Here is a 19,972-nt window from a genome sequence, read left to right on the forward strand (position 1 = left end):
TATTGGTTTCTTTTTCTTTTCCTTTTTTTTTTTTTTTTTTTTTTTTTGAGACGGAATCTCGCTCTGTCGCCCAGGCTTGAGTGCAGTGGCCGGATCTCAGCTCACTGCAAGTTCCGCCTCCCGGGTTCACGCCATTCTCCTGCCTCACCCTCCCGAGTAGCTGGGACTACAGGCGCCCACCACCTCACCCGGCTAGTTTTTTTGTATTTTTTTAGTAGAGACGGGGTTTCACCGTGTTAGCCAGGATGGTCTCGATCTCCTGACTTCGTGATCCACCCGTCTCGGCCTCCCAAAGTGCTGGGATTACAGGCTTGAGCCACTGCAGGCCCAGCTCTGGTTCTAAGTGATAAAAACTGTCTTATGTATATATATGTATATGTATATTCTTATTTATATGTATATGTCAGCATATACATATGAATGTAGATTTTATTCTGATGAGTCACTAATCTGCTCCTGTCAGGTCTCCCCACCATGAGGAAGGGGCATGTGCCCAGCCCTTCCGGAAAGCACAGCCACATCTACATCAGGGAGGCCTGGTAGCGGCGGTTCCTAGAGCATGGGCCTGGGACCAGCAGCTTCAGCATCATCTGGGAACTTAGCAATGCTGAGTCCCAGACTCCGGCCTACTGCACCGGAAGGGCAAGTGTTGGAGCCCAGGCACCCGTATTGAAATAAGCCCTCCTGGGGGTGCCAATGTTTGCTCATGTTAGAGAACCTGGGATGGAAGCATGGTTACCAGGAGTGTAAGCTTCCAAGTGGAGTGAGAGGTCCCTGGGCTTGAATTCCGCTCTGCCCCTACTTGCTGAGTGACAGTGAGTGGGGTGGAGGAAGATGGGAGGCAGAGGGTGGGGGGAGATTGGAAAAATGGTGGATGCAGGAGCTGTTTCCCCACTGGGGAAATGTCTGACCCCTTCCATTAACCTCCTTAAGTTCTCTTTGTTGGGCACTGGAAAAATCAAAGATGAATGAGACATAGTCCCTGACACCAGCATGCTCAGTATCTGGTGGGAAGCAGAAGAATGGGTGTGGAACTATAAAGTACTTACATAACAGATCATAAGCCCGTGCCATGCACCATGGCAGACGCAGACGCAGGCCCTAGGGAACAGGAGGTACACAGGATCGATCAACCAGGGAGCTGAAGGGCTTGCCAAGTCCTCTCTCTAGTGAGCAGCGGCACCAAGGTTCTAATCCATGGCTTCACTTTCCAAGCACTAGTCTCCTTTCCTTCCTTTACTCTTGGTACCGCTGCTAGGACGATGTCACCACACTATCCACATTCAGACCCTTCCCATTCATCACCTCATCGACTATGGAGTTCTTCCTTTGTGCCACTAGCACCTGCAGCGATAGTTAGATCCAGGCGGGCAAAGTGCAGGCAGCCGTAATTTCTCAGGGCCCATGAGGCCCAATCGTCCTCCTTTGGAGACTGGAGTCCTTTTTTTGTTTTTCTGGGTTTTTTGTTGTGTTTTCTTTTGTTTTTTGAGACTGAATCTCATGCTATCACCCAGGCTGGAGTGCAGTGGCGCTATCTCAGCTCACTGCAACCTCCGCCTCCCAGGCTCAAGCGATTCTTGTGCCTCGGCCTGCTGAGTAGCTGGGATTACAGGCGCCCGCCACCACGCCCAGCAAGTTTTGTATTTTTAGTAGAGACGGGGTTTCACCATATTAGCCAGGCTGGTCTCGCACTCCTGACCTCAAGTGATCCCCCCACCTCAGCCTCCCAAAGAGCTGGGATTACAGGGGTGAGCCACCGTGCCCCGCCTGGAGTCCTCTTCTATTCGGTGAACTAGGAGGCCCTCTACTGGGCCCCTTCAGGCAGACAAGCCGAGGAGCCTGTTGGCCACAACAGTTGCCCGCTCTCCTGGCTGCTCTGGTCTGCCCCGCCTGCCCTGAGCCTCTGGAGCACTGAGAGAGCCATAAGAGTCACACTTCTCGCTGTGGCCCACCTCAACATGCAGAAGGCAGAGTGCCGCCCTGAAAGGTCTCACAAGCAGAGAGCTTTGGGACAGGTCCTAGGTTCTTTCACAGAGGATGCAGAGAAGAAAATGTGCTCCACTGGCTTTCTGGGAGTTGTCCCCAAAGGGCTCCTACAGAGTAGATGCTCAGGCTGGGCGCGGTGGCTCACGCCTGTAATCCCAGCACTTTGGGAGGCTGACATGGGTGGACCATTTGAGGTCAGGAGTTCCAGACCAGCCTGGCCAACGTGGCGAAACCTGATGTCTACTAAAAATACAAAAACTAGCCTGGCATGGTAGTGGGTGCCTGTAATCCAAGCTACCAGGGAGGCTGAGGCAGGAGAATCCCTTGAACTCGGGAGGCGGGGGTTACAGTGAGCTGAGATTGCATCACTGCACTCCAACCTGGGCAATAGAGTGAGACTCCACCTCAAAAGAAACTAACAAACGAATAAATAAATAAACAACAGAGTAGATGCTCGAGAAACATTGGCTGATGGGGGAGGAGGAAGAAGGGAGAATCAACGCAGAACCTTAGGGTCTTATGTTATGGATAACCCTAGGACACTGTTGATCTGCAGTATACCGAGAGCCTCCTATGATGCCTGGCACTTACCAGATACTTAAACAGACGTGAAAAAGAAACTTTAACAGGGAAAGAAGGAGAGAGAAAGGAGGAAGAAGACAGAGACCAAGTGGGGAAGTGGGGGAGGCTCCGAGAGTAGATGAAGGGATTTCAGGGGCTGCTCTGCCCACTAGAGGAATGTCTGAGCTAAAACAGGTCTGGCAAATCCTCCTGCTACTCTACTTGTCTGCTGCAGAACCCATCAGAATGTCAAATATTTTTGTTTTCATTTTTTAATATGCGTTGGGAGCATTATAGCTTATAGGCACAGGACTATAGCTTATACAGACATGTTTTCTGCCCTCAAAGAACTTAAAGTAAAATTAAGGAAAAGAAAAAAACACAAGGAAGGTTTTACAATATGAGATTTAAATAATAAACTAATAATTAAATGTCATCTTCTAGATTTACTAAATGCATGATTCAAGCAAGAAGTGCCACAGTGTCTCAGAGGAGGGAGGAGACCGGACAGGCCCCAGCAGGGCAGGTTCTGAGGAGGTGGGAGCCTCACTCAGCCAGGAGGGTCTTGGGGGTATGAGCTTGATGAGAGTTCTGAGTGGCACCAAACACTTCCAGTGTTTTCCCCAGGTTCCCTTCAGGGAATTGCATGCCCCAAATATGTCTTATAAAAATAAAATAGGTAAGAGGAGAATTCTTGAAACCAATCAGGAATGCCTTCTAGAAAGAATGAACCCGTGGATTCACTTATTTAAAATGAGCCTTGGCCTGATTCCATCTCAGGGTGAATTTCATCTGGATTGAGAGGGCTCTCCAATCTCTAATCCTGAAAATGTACAAGCGATTCCAGGCGAATTTAAGCGGCACTTGTGCACACACATGGAATAGGTTCCTACTACATGCTGGGCACTCCATTTGGCCTTGTCGGGATAGGACAGGTCAGCGTATAAACCCAGACATGATCTGCAGTGTATCTTTGGCCCATCTCGCTTTGAGATGCCCTCTTTTCTATGCTTCCCTCTGCATGTGCCTGTGGCATTCATTCACTTACGCATTCACTCACTCTTACCCAATCAGCACCATGTTGGTGTGCACATGCTCCAGGCACCGTATTAGGCACCAGGCCTCCCTTTGAGAAGCTAGAGGTTCAGGGTAGGCAGTCTGAGAATTCCAGTTGCATTCTGTTCTAGTTATGTCAGTGTGAATTCCATTACATAGGTACCAGGGATGTGCCCAGGTAAGGAGAAGAGGGCATCGGTGGCCACATGGGAAACAAGAAAAACAGTCTGTCCAGGCCATCACTACCTATTCCCTGAAATATTATAGAGTCCACTCCTTCTCTCTCAAATCAATGCTGTGTGTTCCTATGTTACCTCTGTGAGACACAGTTCTAAGCATTCTTTACTCTTGCAAACCTCCACACAACCTCTAGGATGAGGCTTTGCTCATTCATCCCTCCAGATTCCCTACTCTCTGAGCACACTGCATTTCCAAACCATAGTCCCCACAGCTCCATGATGCGAACGCTCCACCTTTGAGTGGTGGAGACAAAGGAAGGAGAGATGTATCATCAGACAGGCTCGGTGGGACTCCCAAGGGGGCTAACCTCAGCTAATCCATCTGCAAAATTAAAGGGTTCATTTATGGTGTTGAATGTCCCTTTTGGCACTAGTGATATTTTACAATGGCCCTAAAATTGAGATACAGATGCTTTCTACCAAGCACTGCTATGAAGTTTGAGTGAAATCATCTTTCTACAGTGCCCAGTTCCAGATGCAGGGCAGACATTCAACTAGAGGGAAGAAGGTGATGAATGCAGAAACTTTCCGTCCTTCTTTGTTTTTATCTAGATTATATTTAAAACGAGTAACTCTTAGAAGTACAAATTGTCTTTCAAAAATTAGAGAGTCTTATTCTAGAGTCACCTTCTAATTTCAGGGGACGAACTTAAAATGAGATGTGGAGCTGAACCAGTTAATTTCAGAGGTTTGGGAGACAGAGAGAAGGCTGGCAGTGTGAAATCACCCTCATCATTTCCCAAGGGTGTTGCTGCTGAATTCTGGACTAGTAGTCGGTGCCTGGGGAGACCCAAAGGACTGCATACCACACTCGAGGAGGCAAAGAAAGATTCATCTCCATGCCAGGAGTTTGACCCTGGAGACAGAACCAAATCCCTCTCTATGGGACTGGAATAACACACCATGCAAACTCTGTTCCCATGGATAAGCAGAAGGCAAGCACGCCCTGTCTACTTCATCACAGCCAGTTCTGCTGGGCAGCAGGAGAGAAAAAAGTGGAAGAGGAGAAGGAGTTTACTTTAGTAGCCTTTAAAAATTAAAAATTATGACATGTATTCATTTATTTAAAAGTATTACAAATTAAAAATAATCCAGAATTAAAAATCTGTACTTGTAATGAGCTTTAAATATTAAAAAACACAGACCTCGAAAGGTCAGTCTTGTTCATTTCCTGTGCCACACACTTTCTTGCGACAGTGTTGACACCTGCGTACACACACCGGAAACAGAAAGGAAGGAAAAATTGCTTTCTTTAGGCCCAGCTGTGGAGGGGAGCAGAGCTAGGGAAGGCAGAAGGGTGGATGCCAAGTTATAACACCATCCAGCTGTGGCCCGCTTGCACGTGGCCGTGCTATGGATGCTGTTGACAAAAGGCAGCCGGGGTGCATCCTTGTAATTCCCTGGCAAAAGGCAGCTTGCTAACACATGGGCCTTGCTTGAGCATAGATAGAGTACATCAAATCTCCATGAAGTTTGCTAGCAGTTCCTTTCATTAATCACCCTGGCCTGTCAAGTTGCAGAGTGTTAACACAGGAGTCCTTTCAGATAGCTCATCCGTTGCTTCTGTCAAGACAATGTCCACAATCCATCTAGACAAAACTATGGTGTTCGGGCCACCTCCCCTGATCCCCTCCCTCCCAGACCCTAGGCGCCTGGTCCCAGCCTTCCTCTTTTCCCTCCCCGCTTTGTTTCTGCAGCTCTCTGGCTCACAGCAGCAGGCTCAGCTGGAATAACAACACCATTCCCTGTTTGGCTGATGCTTCCTCTGCTAATTCACTTGGCTTGCATTGACGCACGGAGAGCCCCAGGGTACATAATCCCGGAGGATGTGACATATGAATGAGCACCATTACTCTGGAGCCCCACTGAGAGGCAGAGTGGATCAGATAAGCCACTTTCAGACAGCTTTGACAATTGGGAGGAAGCTCCCAGAAAAGAGAACTCTGAGGTCTACGTTGCTGCTATAGGCTTGTAAATAAGAAGGGATTCGGAGGGAGTCGGACAAATCCCAGCCCTGCCGATTGCTTGTGCCACTTCAGGCAAGTTGCTGAACTCGTCTAAGTTTTAGCTGCAATCTGCAAAGTGGAGTTGGAAATGCCTAACAGCCTAAGTCTATGCCTTAAACTTAGCCATCACCTCCAAAATTTCCTCCCACCCTCTTTACTTGTTATTATGATTAAGTGTGTGTATGTCAAGCAGAATTGATATAAGATTTACTCTCTTAGCAAAAATGCAATTATGTGATATAGTACCGTGAGGCGTAGGCACTATGCTGTCCAGTATATCTTGAGGACTTATTTATCTTGTCTAACCAAAGCTTTGTACCCTTTGACTAATATCTCCTTATTTTCTCCTCTGCCCAGCCCTTGGCAACCACCCTTCCACTCTGCCTCTATGAGTTTGACTATTTTAGATGTATCATAAAAGCAGTATCATGTAACACTTGTCCATTCACAAGTATATACTTATATCCAAACTCATCATCTAGTTATACACATTAACTATGTACAGCTTTTTGTATGTTAAAAAGAATAAGTAAATAGGAACATTCTAAAAATTGTGAAAATGAATGTAAATAGGTTGAACAGACCATAAAAAAAAAAATGCCTACCAGCCAGAGTTGAACCTATCTCAGTGCCCAAACAGGTGCTTACAAATACGGGTTATTTTATTTTCTGTTTGGTGCCACTCTTTTTCGATGTCAGAAGGCTTCAGTTCTGCCTCCAAGTGTCTGAGACTAGGAACAATCTGGTAGCCATTCTAGGCCCCAGTTCTCCCACTGATAAAACTAATGAACTGGACAACATTATCTCCAACAGGCTTTTTAGCGCCAGTTTGTCTTTGATTCTAAAATCCAGGTAAGGCCAGGGTTGGAAGATAACAAGAACCCTAATTTAGAAGTCAAAGTTCCTTCTGGAATCTCAGGAACAGTTTGCCTTTTATTAGAAATTCTCGAGCTCCAGCTGCCTGCGCTGGAGGCTCTGCCTCCAATCAACGGGATGGCTTGCCACGCTTACATTAAGCTCACTGTACACAATCACAGAAACATATCATTTCCATTTCCCATGTCATGAGTTGCAAGTCCTGGGAGCCTTTCGAGGCCTTAATCAAAGACCAAGATACCAGAGAAGAGGCCATATGTTTAAAGTGTCAAGAGAAAGCAGTCAGGCCCCCAATAAATGATTTGCTCCTCACTGGCTGATTTACTGTTAATTTCTGCAGAACCTCCGGCAGCTTGAAAGGGCGCCAACTGTTAACCACAAGGGCTCTGAGGTCGTAGCTGCACAGTGCCTCCTAAGCAGGACTTGCCATTTCCTATAGGCCTGGGGTAAGGGCGACAGTAGGGACCGGGGAGGCGGATAAGGCTGGTGTCAAATCCCTCAGTCTTAGAGGCTCTGTGGACTGGGCAAGTTGTAGAGCCCTCTGAATACCCCATTTCCTATTCTGTAAATTTGAGGCAATAAGAGCGAGCCCACGGGTTATTTCATTTAAAATGGTGAACAGAAGGCAGTAAGGTACGCTGAAGTCAGACTCAACTCACAGACCGTGGTCTCCTGGTTACAAACATCTTACTGCTTCACTATTCTGTGCCCAACGTCCCAGACACCGAAGAGACCTCATAAATATTTACACCTGGCATGTGTTGCGATGTTCAATTAATTGCTCCTGTGACGCACTTTGAGTGCCTTGGAGGAAAGGTGTAATGCAAAGGCCTGGGATTATTAAAGGCACAAACAAGTCAGCTCACGGAAGCAGCGTCCTCAGGAGCCTTCCACTGCCTCGGGGCTTTTCAAAAAAGCCCAAAACCTAGGGAAAAAGCGTTTCCAAAACGATCCCATCCAATGGTTGGATTGTGGCTGTGCAAAGACCTTGTCAGAAAATGAGGCCAGGCGCAGTAGCTCACACCTGTAATCCCAGCACTTTGGGAGGCCGAGGCGGGCAGATCACCTGAGGTCAGGAGTTCGAGACCAGCCAGGTCAACCTGGTGAAACCCCGTCTCTACTAAAAATACAAAAAGTTAGCCCAGTGTGGGAGGTGGAGGTTGCAGTGAGCCAAGATTGTGTCATTGCACTCCAGTCTGGGCAACAGAGCGACACTCTGTCTCAAAAAAAAAAAGAAAGAAAAAAAATGGGCAAAGACATGTACATATAACTTACCAAAGAAGACACATAAATGGCCCAAAACCTTTTGGGAAAAAAGAAATTCAATCTCACTAGTCATCAAGGAAATGAAATGGGTAAAATGAGGAATCAAGTGCCATGTAGGTGAAGTGGTTATAAGGTATGGATTTAATGGTGGTGAGACACAGTGAGACGAGCTCTGCACGTTCCATGCATAAGAATATAAATTATTATTAATTGGCACAGCTCCTCCAGAAAGCTTCTGAGTAATATGCAACAAGGGGCCGAGAGGGTTCACATTATTTGACCCCTTCATTGTGCTTGACAACATCTCTCTATAGAAAGATCCAAGCTGGGCATGGTGGCTCAAGCCTGTAATCCCAGCACTGTGGGAGCCCGAGGTGGGTGGATCACGAGGTCCAGAGATCGAGACCACCCTGGCCAACATCGTGAAACCCTGTCTCTACTAAAAATACAAAAATTAACCTGGCCTGGTAGCACACACCTATAGTCCCAGCTACTCAGGAGGCTGAGGCAGGAGAATTGCTTGAACCCGGGAGGTAAGATCGTGCCACTGCACTCTAGTCTGGCGACAGAGACTATGTCTCAAAAAAAAAAAAAGAAAGATTCAGAGATAAGGTTTAAATGCTAAATACACATGGCAACATCATTTTACAAAGTTAGGACTAGCAAGAACCTAAATGCCCCTTAAAAATATGATGTAGATCGGGGTCCCCAACCCCTGGGTCACAAACCGGTACTGGTCTGTGGTGTGTTAGGACCTGGGTCGCACCGTAGTAGGTGGGCAGTGGACGAGCGAGCATTATCGCCTGAGCTCCGCTTCCCATCAGATCAGCAGCGGCATTAGATTCTCATGGGAGCGCAAACCCTCCCATGAACTGCGCCTGGGAGGGATCTAGGTTCATGCTCCTTGTGAGAATCCTACTAATACATGATGATCTGAGGTAGAACAATTTCTTCCCTTCATCCTGAAACCATCCCCAACCCCCGTCTGTGGAAATACCGTCTTCCAGGAAACTGGTCCCTGATGCCAAAATGGTTGAGAATCACTGAGGTAGATAATCAACACCTTGTTTTTGAATAACATTAGAAGATATAGAATATATTTGTAACATCAAAATCCTACACGTTCTTTTATATCACTATTTTTTCAAGAGATCTTGCTATGTTGCCCAGGTTGGATGTGAACTCCTGGGCTCAAGTGATCCTCCCACCCCAGCCTCCTGAGGAGCTGGGACTGCAGGTGTGTGCCACCATGCTGGGCTCTTTTATATTGATACAGATAAAAGAAAAACTTCAGCTGAATGAAATTTAAAGGAGCTTAATTGACCAACGAATGGTTTGAGAATCGGGTGGCCTTCCCAGCCAGAGGAGGCTCAGAGACTCCAGTGCAGCCATGTGGCGGAAGAAGGTTTATGGACAGAAAAAGGAAAATGATGTGTAGAAAATGGAAGTGAGGTACAGAAACAGCTAGATGGGTTACAGCTCAGCATTTGCCTGATTTGAACACAGTTCCAACAGTTGGCTACATTTGACTGGCTAAAACTCAGTGATTGCCACAACGATAGGCTATTGTCTGTTTACACCTCCACTTTTTATAGTTCATGATGTATAGAGAAATCTTTAGGCAGAACTTAAAATATGTAAGGAGGCAACTTTGGGCTAAGCTTGATTTGACAATACCTATATGTGTTTAAATGCATGCATACATCTTCAGGTATGTATATAGCTATGTACATGAGAAAAACCAAAATATAACCCGCAGTGTCCATTTTTATTTTCTTCTACATGTTGTTTTCTAGAAAATAGAAATATGTACAATATTTCTGTGTATAATAGAATAATATGTGACTTCACGTCTATAATAGTACATACGTAAAGTAGCTTCAGAGGCTGACTTGTACAATGACGTTTGATGACTGCCTGTTCATACGCAGGGGATTGGTGGAAGTGCAGCAATGGACACTTAACTTGGTTCTCTTTTCTTCCCTAGGTCATGGCCTCACCGCAATAGTGAAACAGGTGAGTCGGGGCTCTCCATCATCTAAGCGATGGGAATGTCAGCATGAGTCTGTTGCGCTGTTATTTCCATTCTTTTTTGTTTTTATTTCAATAAAGCTATGGCCTATTTGAAGTGATATTAGCCACTGCCATTCCTTCCAGTTGCCCCAGGGTACAGCCTGATCTGTGACTCTCGCAAGCTTTGGAAACTGGCTGGATGGATGGGAATCCTGGCTCTCTACTTAGCTATGCAGCTTTGCGTGGAGCACAAATCTTTCTGGGCCTGAGTTCCTTCATCTGTGCAATGGGTATAAGTCTACCTCAGTGCCAGTCTTATGGCAACTCACTAATATTCATTCAACTAAATTCTATAGAATTGGTTACCCCCAAAACATGGGTGGAAAGAATGAATAGTTCAAAAGCCGTCTTTGATGCTTCTCCTGTATCTCTCTTCATAGCCTCTTTCTGGTACTAGGCACTTAACAGGAGCCCATCAAAGCTTAAGTAAAAGTATGCACTATTCATCAGGGAAGGTTATTATTTCAGGGAAAGTCCCACAGAACTTTCCTAGAAAGCTGGTGTCTAGATAGAATGACTGGAATGAGGCAGAAAAATGGAGACGTTGTCCAGAGGAAGCACGCAAAGAAGTGATGGAGTCCTAAGGAGTTATGTACTCGGCAAAGGCATTTGAAAGTTTCATCATACAGCATGTTGGAGTGCACAACCAGCCCTTAGCATGTCCCACCCAGCAGCCAGGAGAACTGGACAAAAAGCAAAAGTGAAAACGGGAAATACGAGTTCACACAGGGAGAGAGCACCCAGCCTTAATCCCACTACAGACAATGTTTTCATTCAACTTCCCAGTCAGGCCTAACCAAGGTTGTGTTCTCTCCAGGTAGATGATACCAAATTGTGTTGGGGTCTTTAGTATCAAAGGCACCTGTCACCCCTCCCATCCTGCACTGGCATCCTGGAAGGTAGAGAATATTCTAAGGGGGTGGCACCTGGGAATGAAGTGGCTTGTCTGATGTGCTTTGGCAACTGGTGAATCATAAAGCACACAGGTAAAATAGAGCGGCCAGCTCCACCTACCTGTACCCTCTTCCTCCCATCTTGCTCCCCACCTTGGTTAAGACAGACAGAAATGGACAGATGGGCACTCCATTTCTTAACAACAATCTAGAGACACCAGCAGGAAAAACAAAACAAATCGAAACCCCACAAAAGTCCATTGAGATAAAGCGGCCCAGATCTGCTCATACACACTCGAACCTACACCTTACCAGAAACACTTAGCAGCAAATCATGACATTCCCAGTCTGTTCAAAATAATAGCCCAGACCAGGCGCAGTGGCTCACGCCTGTCATTCCAGCACTTTGGGAGGCCAAGGCAGGCGGATCACAAGTTCAGGAGTTCGAGACCAGCCTGGCCAATATGGTGAAACCCCATCTCTACTAAAAATACAAAAATTAGCTGGGCGTGGTGGCGGGCACCTGTAGTCCCAGCTACTCAGCAGGCTGAGGCAGGAGAATCGCTTGAACCCCGGAGGCGGAGGTTGCAGTGAGCCAAGAATGCCCCACTGCACACCATCCTGGGTGCTCTGGGTGACAGAGCGAGACTCCGTCTCAAAAACAAAAGAAAAGAAATAGCAGCCCAGCAGACCTATGCATACTTATGAATCGGCCTAGGCATACTTATGAACCACTACAAATGTCTACTAAAGTACAGCAGATCTGATCTAATTAAGATACGCACGAGGAGTTACAAAACAGACTGTGCACCACGGTGGTTTGATAACATTCCGAGATACTTCAAGTTGTTTCTGATTTTTGACAATGGGATCATTTGAAAGCAGGAGAGGGCGTTCATGTGAGAAAATACTAGGGAGTCATTAAAATGACGATGTTGAAGCATATTCATTGTCATGGATATGTTGATAGCATGTGATTTTGTGAAAAAGCAGGGAAAAATAGTATTCACAGAGTGATTGTATATTTATAAACTATAAATCGATGATGGGTGGTGTGTGTGATTATGTGTGTGTCTGTGTGTATGTATGAGTGACTTGACTATAATCAAATATTTGTATACTTGTATGATTTGTCTTGCTATGGTAACATTATAGTAATTTTTATTCCCTTCTTTTTGCGTATCTGCAGCTTATAATTTTCTACAGTAGCACATGTTTTTGTATGCTAAAAACAATCTATCAGAAAATATTCTTTAGGAAACTATTCCAAGCCTGGAGAAGACAGACACATATTCAAACTGGGACAGTCTGTCAAGGTCAATACCTTCTCAGAGGCTGATACACAGAGAACAGTGCAATGCTTTCCATAAAATAAACTCCTGAGTTTTTCTCCTTCCCCTAAATGAAGAATATAACTGGAAAAGATGGCCCTGTTTAGAAAGTGGATCCTTCTGTCTTAAGCCTCCACATATAATAAAAACATTGATGAAGATAGATATTGGCTGATTTGATTTAAAAGACAAGAAATTTCATTTTGTCCAGGAAAATCTTACTTTTAAGTCTTTCTAAGGAAAGTAGTCTTCAAGGTTGATTTTTCCTACTTGTAAAAGAAAAATTAATAAGGATTTTAGGACACGAGGGAAGACAGGCAGGTATAGAATATGTGAGCATCTAATGCCCCCTGCTGGCTATTTCCAGACGCTGCGATGCCTGTATTAATTTAGCGGAGGCTGGCATCCTCCTGGTTCTCTCCAGAGGGCGTTGGGAATAATCGTGAACAGAAACAAATAAAAAAAATTGACAGTTGAATCTCTGGGACAAGCCAGGATTTCAAATCATCCCAAGATTGGTAAACCCAAGGATTAACATTGTCTTCAAAATTCAATTACAACAGTCAAAAGTCACAACAGTTAAAAGTGAATATTTTCAAGCCCACGATGGGGTTTAGCTCTTTGGCAGGCATATAGTAAAGCCAGGGAATCCCTACCTTTAACAAGATGATTCCAATTCAAGTAGTTCTGGGCCATTCTTCTTTAGAATTGCTGGCTGAGGGTTCAAAAGAGAGAGAGAGAGAAGAAGAAAACTATACAGACTGTTCCCACCAAGAAGCTGTTCTTAATTCTCTAGATAACAAATGTCTCCATTTGAATTTCTAAGGGCACTCAAGGAATAGGACAGGAGGCAGCTGCCTTCCCTATCACCATTCACCCATTCCATCCATCCATTCATTCAACCAATTTGTGATATGTTCATATCTGTGCTTTGGGCACAGATTTAAAAAAAAAAAGAAAGAAAGAAAGAAAAAGGAAACAAAACTTAAAGGTCCTGGGGACTCAGGTAGTCTGAGATTGTATTACTGTATTTTGCATATGAGGAAATTAAGAACTAGAGAACAGAAGTAAATTTCCAAGGGCCACCTAGTGAGAACATTATGCCTGTTCTTCAAACCCCCATTAAATGTTTCCTGTGTAGCTATTTCTGTGAGTTTGGACTATTTGTGGCTTCGAATTATTAGCTCATAATCTTCAGATCAAAGAACTGTTGTTCAGTGAATAAACGGAAATGCCCAGAGAGCTAGATGACTGAGTCTGTCTCTTTCTCTCCTCTCTCTCCATATGTGTGTGTGTGTGTGTATGTATGTATACACACACATACATCTATATACACACATACACAGTCATGTGTCACATACTAATGGGGACGTATTCTGAAAAATACATCATTAGGTGATTTCAACATTGTGTGCACATCATAGAATGCACTTAACCAAACCTAGATCGTGTAGCCTACTATATACCTAGGCCATATAGCATGGTCTATCGCACGTAGGTTACAAACAAAACATCCTGTACAGGATGTTACTGTGCTGAATATTGCAGGCAGCTATACCACAATGGTAAGAATTTGTGTATCTAAACATAGAAAAAGTACAGTACAAATACAACATAAAAGATAAAAGGGGTACACCTTAACCAAGGTGGGGAGCAAGATGGGAGGAAGAGGGTACAGGTAGGTGGAGCTGGCTGCTCTATTTTGCCTGTGTGCTTTATGATTCACCAGTTGCCAAGCACATCAGACAAGCCACTTCATTCCCAGGTACCACCCCCTTAGAATATTCTCTACCTTCCAGGATGCCAGTGCAGGATGGGAGGGGTGAGAGGTGCCTTTGATACTGAAGACCCCTTTACCATAAAGGGAGCTTGCAATACTGGAAATTTCTCTGGATGAGTTAATGAACGAGTGGTGAGTGAATGAGAAGGCCTAGATCATCACTGTAAACCCATGTCGACATTAGAATCTCTATTCTTAGGCTATTTGATTAAACTATATATTTTCTTCAATCACAAATTAACCTTAGGTTACCATAACTTTTACAGTTATAAATGTTTAAAGTTTTGTGACTTTTTGACTCTTTCCTGGTAAGACTTATCTTAAGCACAAAGGCATTCTACCATTTTACAAAAATACTTTCCTTCCTCATGTCCTTATTCCAGAAGGTTTTTTCTATTTTTAATTTTTTTAATTTTTTTTTGTTTTACTTTTTAAATGTTATTGCCAAAAACTGAGACACAAATGCACACATTAGCTTAGGCCCGCACAGTGTCAGGATCATCAATATCTCTGCCTTCCGCCTCCACATCTTGTCCCACTGGAAGATCTTCAGGGGCCGTGGCACACATAGAGCTGTCATCTCCTAGGATAACAATGACTTCTTCTGGAATCCCTCCCAAAGGGCCTGCCTGAGGCTGTTTTACAGTTAACTTTTTCTAATAAGTGGAAGGATACTTTAAAATAACAATAAAAAGTATGACATAGTAAACAAACCAGTGTTATAGTTATTTTATCATTATGAAGTATTACATACTGTACATATTGTATGTGCTAGACCTTCATATGACTAGCAGCAGAGTGGGCTTGTTTACACCAATGTCACCACCACAAGTACATGAGTCATGCATTGTGCTATGATGTTACAATGGCTACCACATCTTTAGGTAATGATACGGATCTGATGAGTGGAGGAAACCAGGGTCCTCAGTCTTGTGCCAAACTGGATAAAACGACATGGACACATGTCGAGTGGTCTTAAGGAGTGGAGAGTTTAATAGGCAAGAAAGAAGGAAGGAAGAAGAAAACAGGTCCCCCATACAGAGACAGAGGGAGGGGGGGATTTGAACAAAGAGAAAACCCCTGTGTAGCAAAAAAGTGTTTGCTTATATGAGGAGGCTGGAGGAGGTGGTGCCTGATTTGCATAGGGTTTAGGGGATTGGTTTGACCAGGCATGTCATTCATGTAGCCCGTGAAAAAGCTGGCCCTCCTAGCCTTTTAATATGCAAATGCAAGGCACCATGATGTTCTACACACGTGGGGATATGTGGGGGTGGCCATGTTGCGAGGGACATGTGGGGACAAGGGCAAGAAGAGGGCAGGAATCACCAAGTTTGGGTGGACCTAGTTTCTAATGACTGGCCTTTGCATATCAAAATTTGCTAACTGGTTCTAAGAGCCCAGGCTTTCCTGCTAGACAAGAAGCATTTCTGCAGCTGCTTTAAAAGAAACAAAAACTTTCCAAGGACCCCTTTTCCTCTCTATTTGCCTAAAATAATTTATTAATAACTCCCATAACAGTAATAGGAATTTTTCTGCTCCATTATAATCTTATGAGACCACGGTCATATATGTGATTCATCATTGACCAAAACATGGTTATGTGGCACATAAATGTATATACATATATATTTTTTCTATATTTATCTCTCTCTCTCTCATTCCCCTCTTCCTTCCTCTTTTCTTCTTCTTCCCAGTTATAAGCCATATAGTCAAAACTCACTGACTGCCATAATCCTTTACTCAGAGATGGTGAAATATCAGATTTAAAGAGTTCTACTTTGGTCTTCATCTGGCCACCCAGATGACAGTGACCACTGAATCCCTGTGCCTTACAGCTGAAGGGGACCCCAGCTTGAAGAACCCTTGTGAAGCATCAGTAGGTAGATATCAACAGAGTTGAATGCTGAAAAAGTCGCACATGTTGCTTAAAAATGAGCACTAAAAAATGAACAAGTTCTCAATATAGATCTGAAAGCAGTGCTAACGACCTGGGTTGAGTGAGAAGGATTTGGTCATGACGTTAAACTTGAAAAGACAAACACACAACACAGCATCTTGTTACTGGGCGCTGAGCCAAGAAGTTATCCTCTGGGAATTCTGAGTTGATTTCTCACCTAAATTCTATGGACCAAAACTTCTCAACAGCTGTTTGGGGGTAGGTGCTATTACTCCCATTCTACAAGTTAACCCTAGTTAACTGAGGCTTATAAGCAATTGGGTTTGCCTGAGGTCACATGGCTCAAGAGTGACAGGGCCAGGATTTAAGCCTAAAACTTCCCGACTCAGCCTCCATGAAATACTTGTTGCCTTCCTCATGCCTTTGATCAGCTGCTCTGCTATGTTACTGCCAAACACTAACCTCCATAAGGAGATAAAACATCAAAGGCTGCAAGGCACTTAAAAAAAAATTCATGGGGCTTAAACACGAGAGATGTTTATTTATTTATTTATTTTTTCTTATGTAAGTCAAGTCCCAAGGTAAGCAGTCCAAGGCTCTTTGGCAGCTCTGCTCCTGGAAGTCCTCAGAGACCCTGTTCTTCCTGCCTTCTTGCTCCCTCCCTTGTATTGGCCTTAATCTTACAGCCTAAAAGAGTGATGTCTGTACTCCAGGCAACAGGATGGAGAAAGAAGAGAAAAAGGAGAAATAAAAAGTGCATAACAACTTCAGAAAGTATCCTGGAAATTGTGACTTGATTTTCCACCTAGATTCAATTGACCAAAGCTTGGACTCATGGCCATGCATAGCTACAAGGAAGACATGTAGCTCCAGGTGACCACGAGCCCAGTTAAAACAGCAAAGGGTTCTGGTACCTGAGAAGTCAGAGAAAATACGTATGGGAAGACACACGACTGTCTCTGCCAGAGTAGTTAGTAAGTAACAGGTAGCTGGGACTCACGGACCCCTCAATTTTCAACACATATTCTGAAGTCCAGCTGGCAACCTGCAGATTTGGAGCCAACTCTGATCTTTGCCACACGTCTCCTCCCCTTCCCCACTCCCCTGAGTCTTCTTTTGAAACTGAAATGAAACCAGAAGCTGGTTTTGCATGGGGAACCTGTCTGTCTTGAGAATGTCCAAGCAACCTGCTAACTGACTTGCTTTCCTAGGGAAATAGAAAGTGCTAAACCTCTGCAGGCTTCCTATTTTTATTTCTCTTCTCATGCAAGATAAGCATATTCTCGTCATGGGACCCACAGGGAATTTTTCCAGTTCAGCATTTCCTTTGAATGTGAATATCCCATGGCAACAGCACTTGAAGGTCCACCAGCTACCCTGTCCCTGCAAAGCCACTAAATGGGGGCATAGATGAAGGCACTGGCCCTGCACCTCCAGAGACTTAAGCTCCCAGAAGTGTTTCCAAATGAAAATAATCTGAGAGTCTCTATTTACCTAATGGCCTGCCTTCCTTTGGAAGGGAACTGGAGCTTCTAGGTTAGTGGTTCTAAAACTTCAGGGTGAATAAATGTCACCAGAAGAGCTGGAGGGAAAAAAAACAGACTGATTCAACTGGTTTGCTCTGGGACTCTGGTTTTGCCTTATTTCCTTTTTTCACCTCCCAAGGTGAGTCTGATGCAAATGGTCAGGGGACCTCAGTTGGATGGGTATTGGCCAGGCACCTCTGTCATCCTTGGCTGGGCCTCTGCAGACACAATAAGAGCTGTTCAAGGGACAGCCACAGGGCTGGAGTAACTGCCTTCTGGCTATCAGGAGGCTCTCCTGGGCTTTACACTGCGTTTATCATCTTCACTTCCCTCCTAAAAATAACTTTCAAAGGGATATTGTTTCTTGCAAAAAGATGTTTCCTTGAGGGAAACACAGAAGTCAGTTGTTCTCTGGAGCTGTCTGGTGTCTGTGGGTGATGAATGACTCTCCACACATCCACGCAACACAACCACAACTCTCCCAGGATGCAGATGTGAAATCTACTGAGCATCTCCCTTTCTCTTTTTAGAAAATGGTCCTAGGAAGCCAATCTTTCTTTCAGGTCTGGGAAGATGCAAATGCCTGGAAGGGTTTGGGTGAGCCACTTTGGTAGGGATCTGGGTCCATGAGGGGAAGTGTAAAGCTCTGTTCACTCAGCACGGGAGGAGGAAGGTTCTGTTGCTGCTTCCCGGTTCTGACATGTTCCTGCTGTACTGTATTCTGTATTTGACAACTGACTGTTTATTGATTGTGCATTCACCATATGCCCATCTCTGCTACACGTGGGTTGCAGGAGCCATCAGAAGCCTGAAGTCTTGCCACTGCCTGGGGGGAGGCAGGTACCATAGTCTGTAACTAGATTATTTATTGGTTAGCTTTGTTCCTAGATGCTATGGAGAAACTTTAAAAAAAAAAAAAAAAAAAGTATTAATCAGGGAGGACTACCATCTACAATGAATAAACTACAAATGTTAGTGGAATATAAAAAAGGTTTATTTCTTCCTCACATCACAATCCAATGTGGATCAAAGGAAGGCTTTTTCCAAACAGGCATTGTGATTCACTTCCCTTTTACCCAACAGCTTCCATCATCCCCATGGGCCTTGGGGTCTCTGCCCAGCCACTGAGGCAAGATCAAGAGCACAGAAGGTCAAATAAGGCAACCTAGATTCCATCACAGCCAGCACCCCAGGGGTAGGAGATCTATACCATGCCCACTCGCCTGCCCAGTGCAGGGGAAGGAGAGATATGTACACCAGCCAAGCACCACAGGAAAAGGAGACAGGCCTGGTGCACACATGTGTGCAGCATTCTCACTGCCATACCAGGTGCCAGGGTGGGGAGGTGCAGGGCTGGAGAGGTGCTCTTTAATTTTTACCTGACATTGGTGTCAGGGAAGCCCCCTCCAGGGGAAATGACACTTCAGATACAGTTGGATGGTGGACAAAGATCCAGGCATGGGCAGATCCGAGAAAAGAGGGCTATAGACAGAGGGATGGTGTGTGCAAGCTCCTGAAGTAGTGTGAGCTGGGTGTGCTGGGAGACTCAAGGAGAAGCTGGCTGAAACAGCTGAAGTCAGAGGTAAGAAAGAGGTAAAGGAAGAGTTTCATGATTCTTATTGCAGAATGGTGAGACAAGCTTTATTCCAGATGATGGAAATAGGTACGGGATTACTGCAACGAGTGTTTGCAGTATGAAAGAGACTGGGCTCAACTCAGAATACAATAAAGACAAGTGGAAATGTATAGGAGAGGTGTAGCAGGACACGTCGCAGACAAAACCCCTCAGACACCAAGTTAAAGAAGGAAGGGCTTCATTTGGCTGGGAGCTTTGGCAAGACTCATGTCTCCAACAACCAAGATCCCCTAGTGAGCAATTCCTGTCCCTTTTAAGGGCTTACAACTCTAAGGGGGTCCACATGAGAGGGTCACGATCAATTGAGCAAGCAGCGGGTACATGACTGGGGGCTGCATGCACCGGTAATCAGAATGGAACAGAACAGGACAGGGATTTTCACAATGCTTTTCCGTACAAGGTCTGGAATCTATAGATAACATAACAGGTTAGGTCGGGGGTCGATCTTTAACTAGGCCCCGGGTGTGGTGCTGGGCTGTCCGCCTGTGGATTTCATTTCTGTCTTTTATTTTTTACTTCTTTCTTTGGGGGCAAAAATTGGGCATAAGACAATATGAGGGGTGATCTCCTCCCTTAAAGGGAGCAGTGTGAAGGTCTGGGAAAGGAAAATTACAAAGAGGAAATCTCAGGGGTAAGGGAAAGGGCGGGGGCAGAGGTGGTTTCTGGCTAAACTGACCTGAAAAGATTCTTGCTGAAGGCAGGCCAGGGTGATCAGACATCACCGGAGGAAGGTGACAGAGGAGGGCCCTGATTGGATGAGATATGGAGGCTGATCAGGCATGGAGAATGGGAGATTCTCGCTAAACTGACTTAGTAGGAGTCTTGCAAAAATTGGACAATGCAGAA

General features: G+C 44.9%; 1 protein-coding gene across 1 annotated transcript in view; it reads left to right on the plus strand.

The window, feature by feature from the left end:
- Positions 1–19,972, plus strand: part of CLNK (cytokine dependent hematopoietic cell linker) — a 197,942-nt gene that overhangs the window by 85,818 nt on the left and 92,152 nt on the right. Inside the window, exon 4 of the mRNA XM_023206703.2 lies at positions 9,978–10,006. Within this exon, the coding sequence (XP_023062471.2) occupies positions 9,978–10,006 (29 nt within the window). The remainder of the gene's footprint in view (positions 1–9,977; positions 10,007–19,972) is intronic.

Source organism: Piliocolobus tephrosceles, chromosome 3 (genome assembly GCF_002776525.5).
Source record: "Piliocolobus tephrosceles isolate RC106 chromosome 3, ASM277652v3, whole genome shotgun sequence".
Lineage (NCBI taxonomy): Eukaryota > Metazoa > Chordata > Mammalia > Primates > Cercopithecidae > Piliocolobus > Piliocolobus tephrosceles.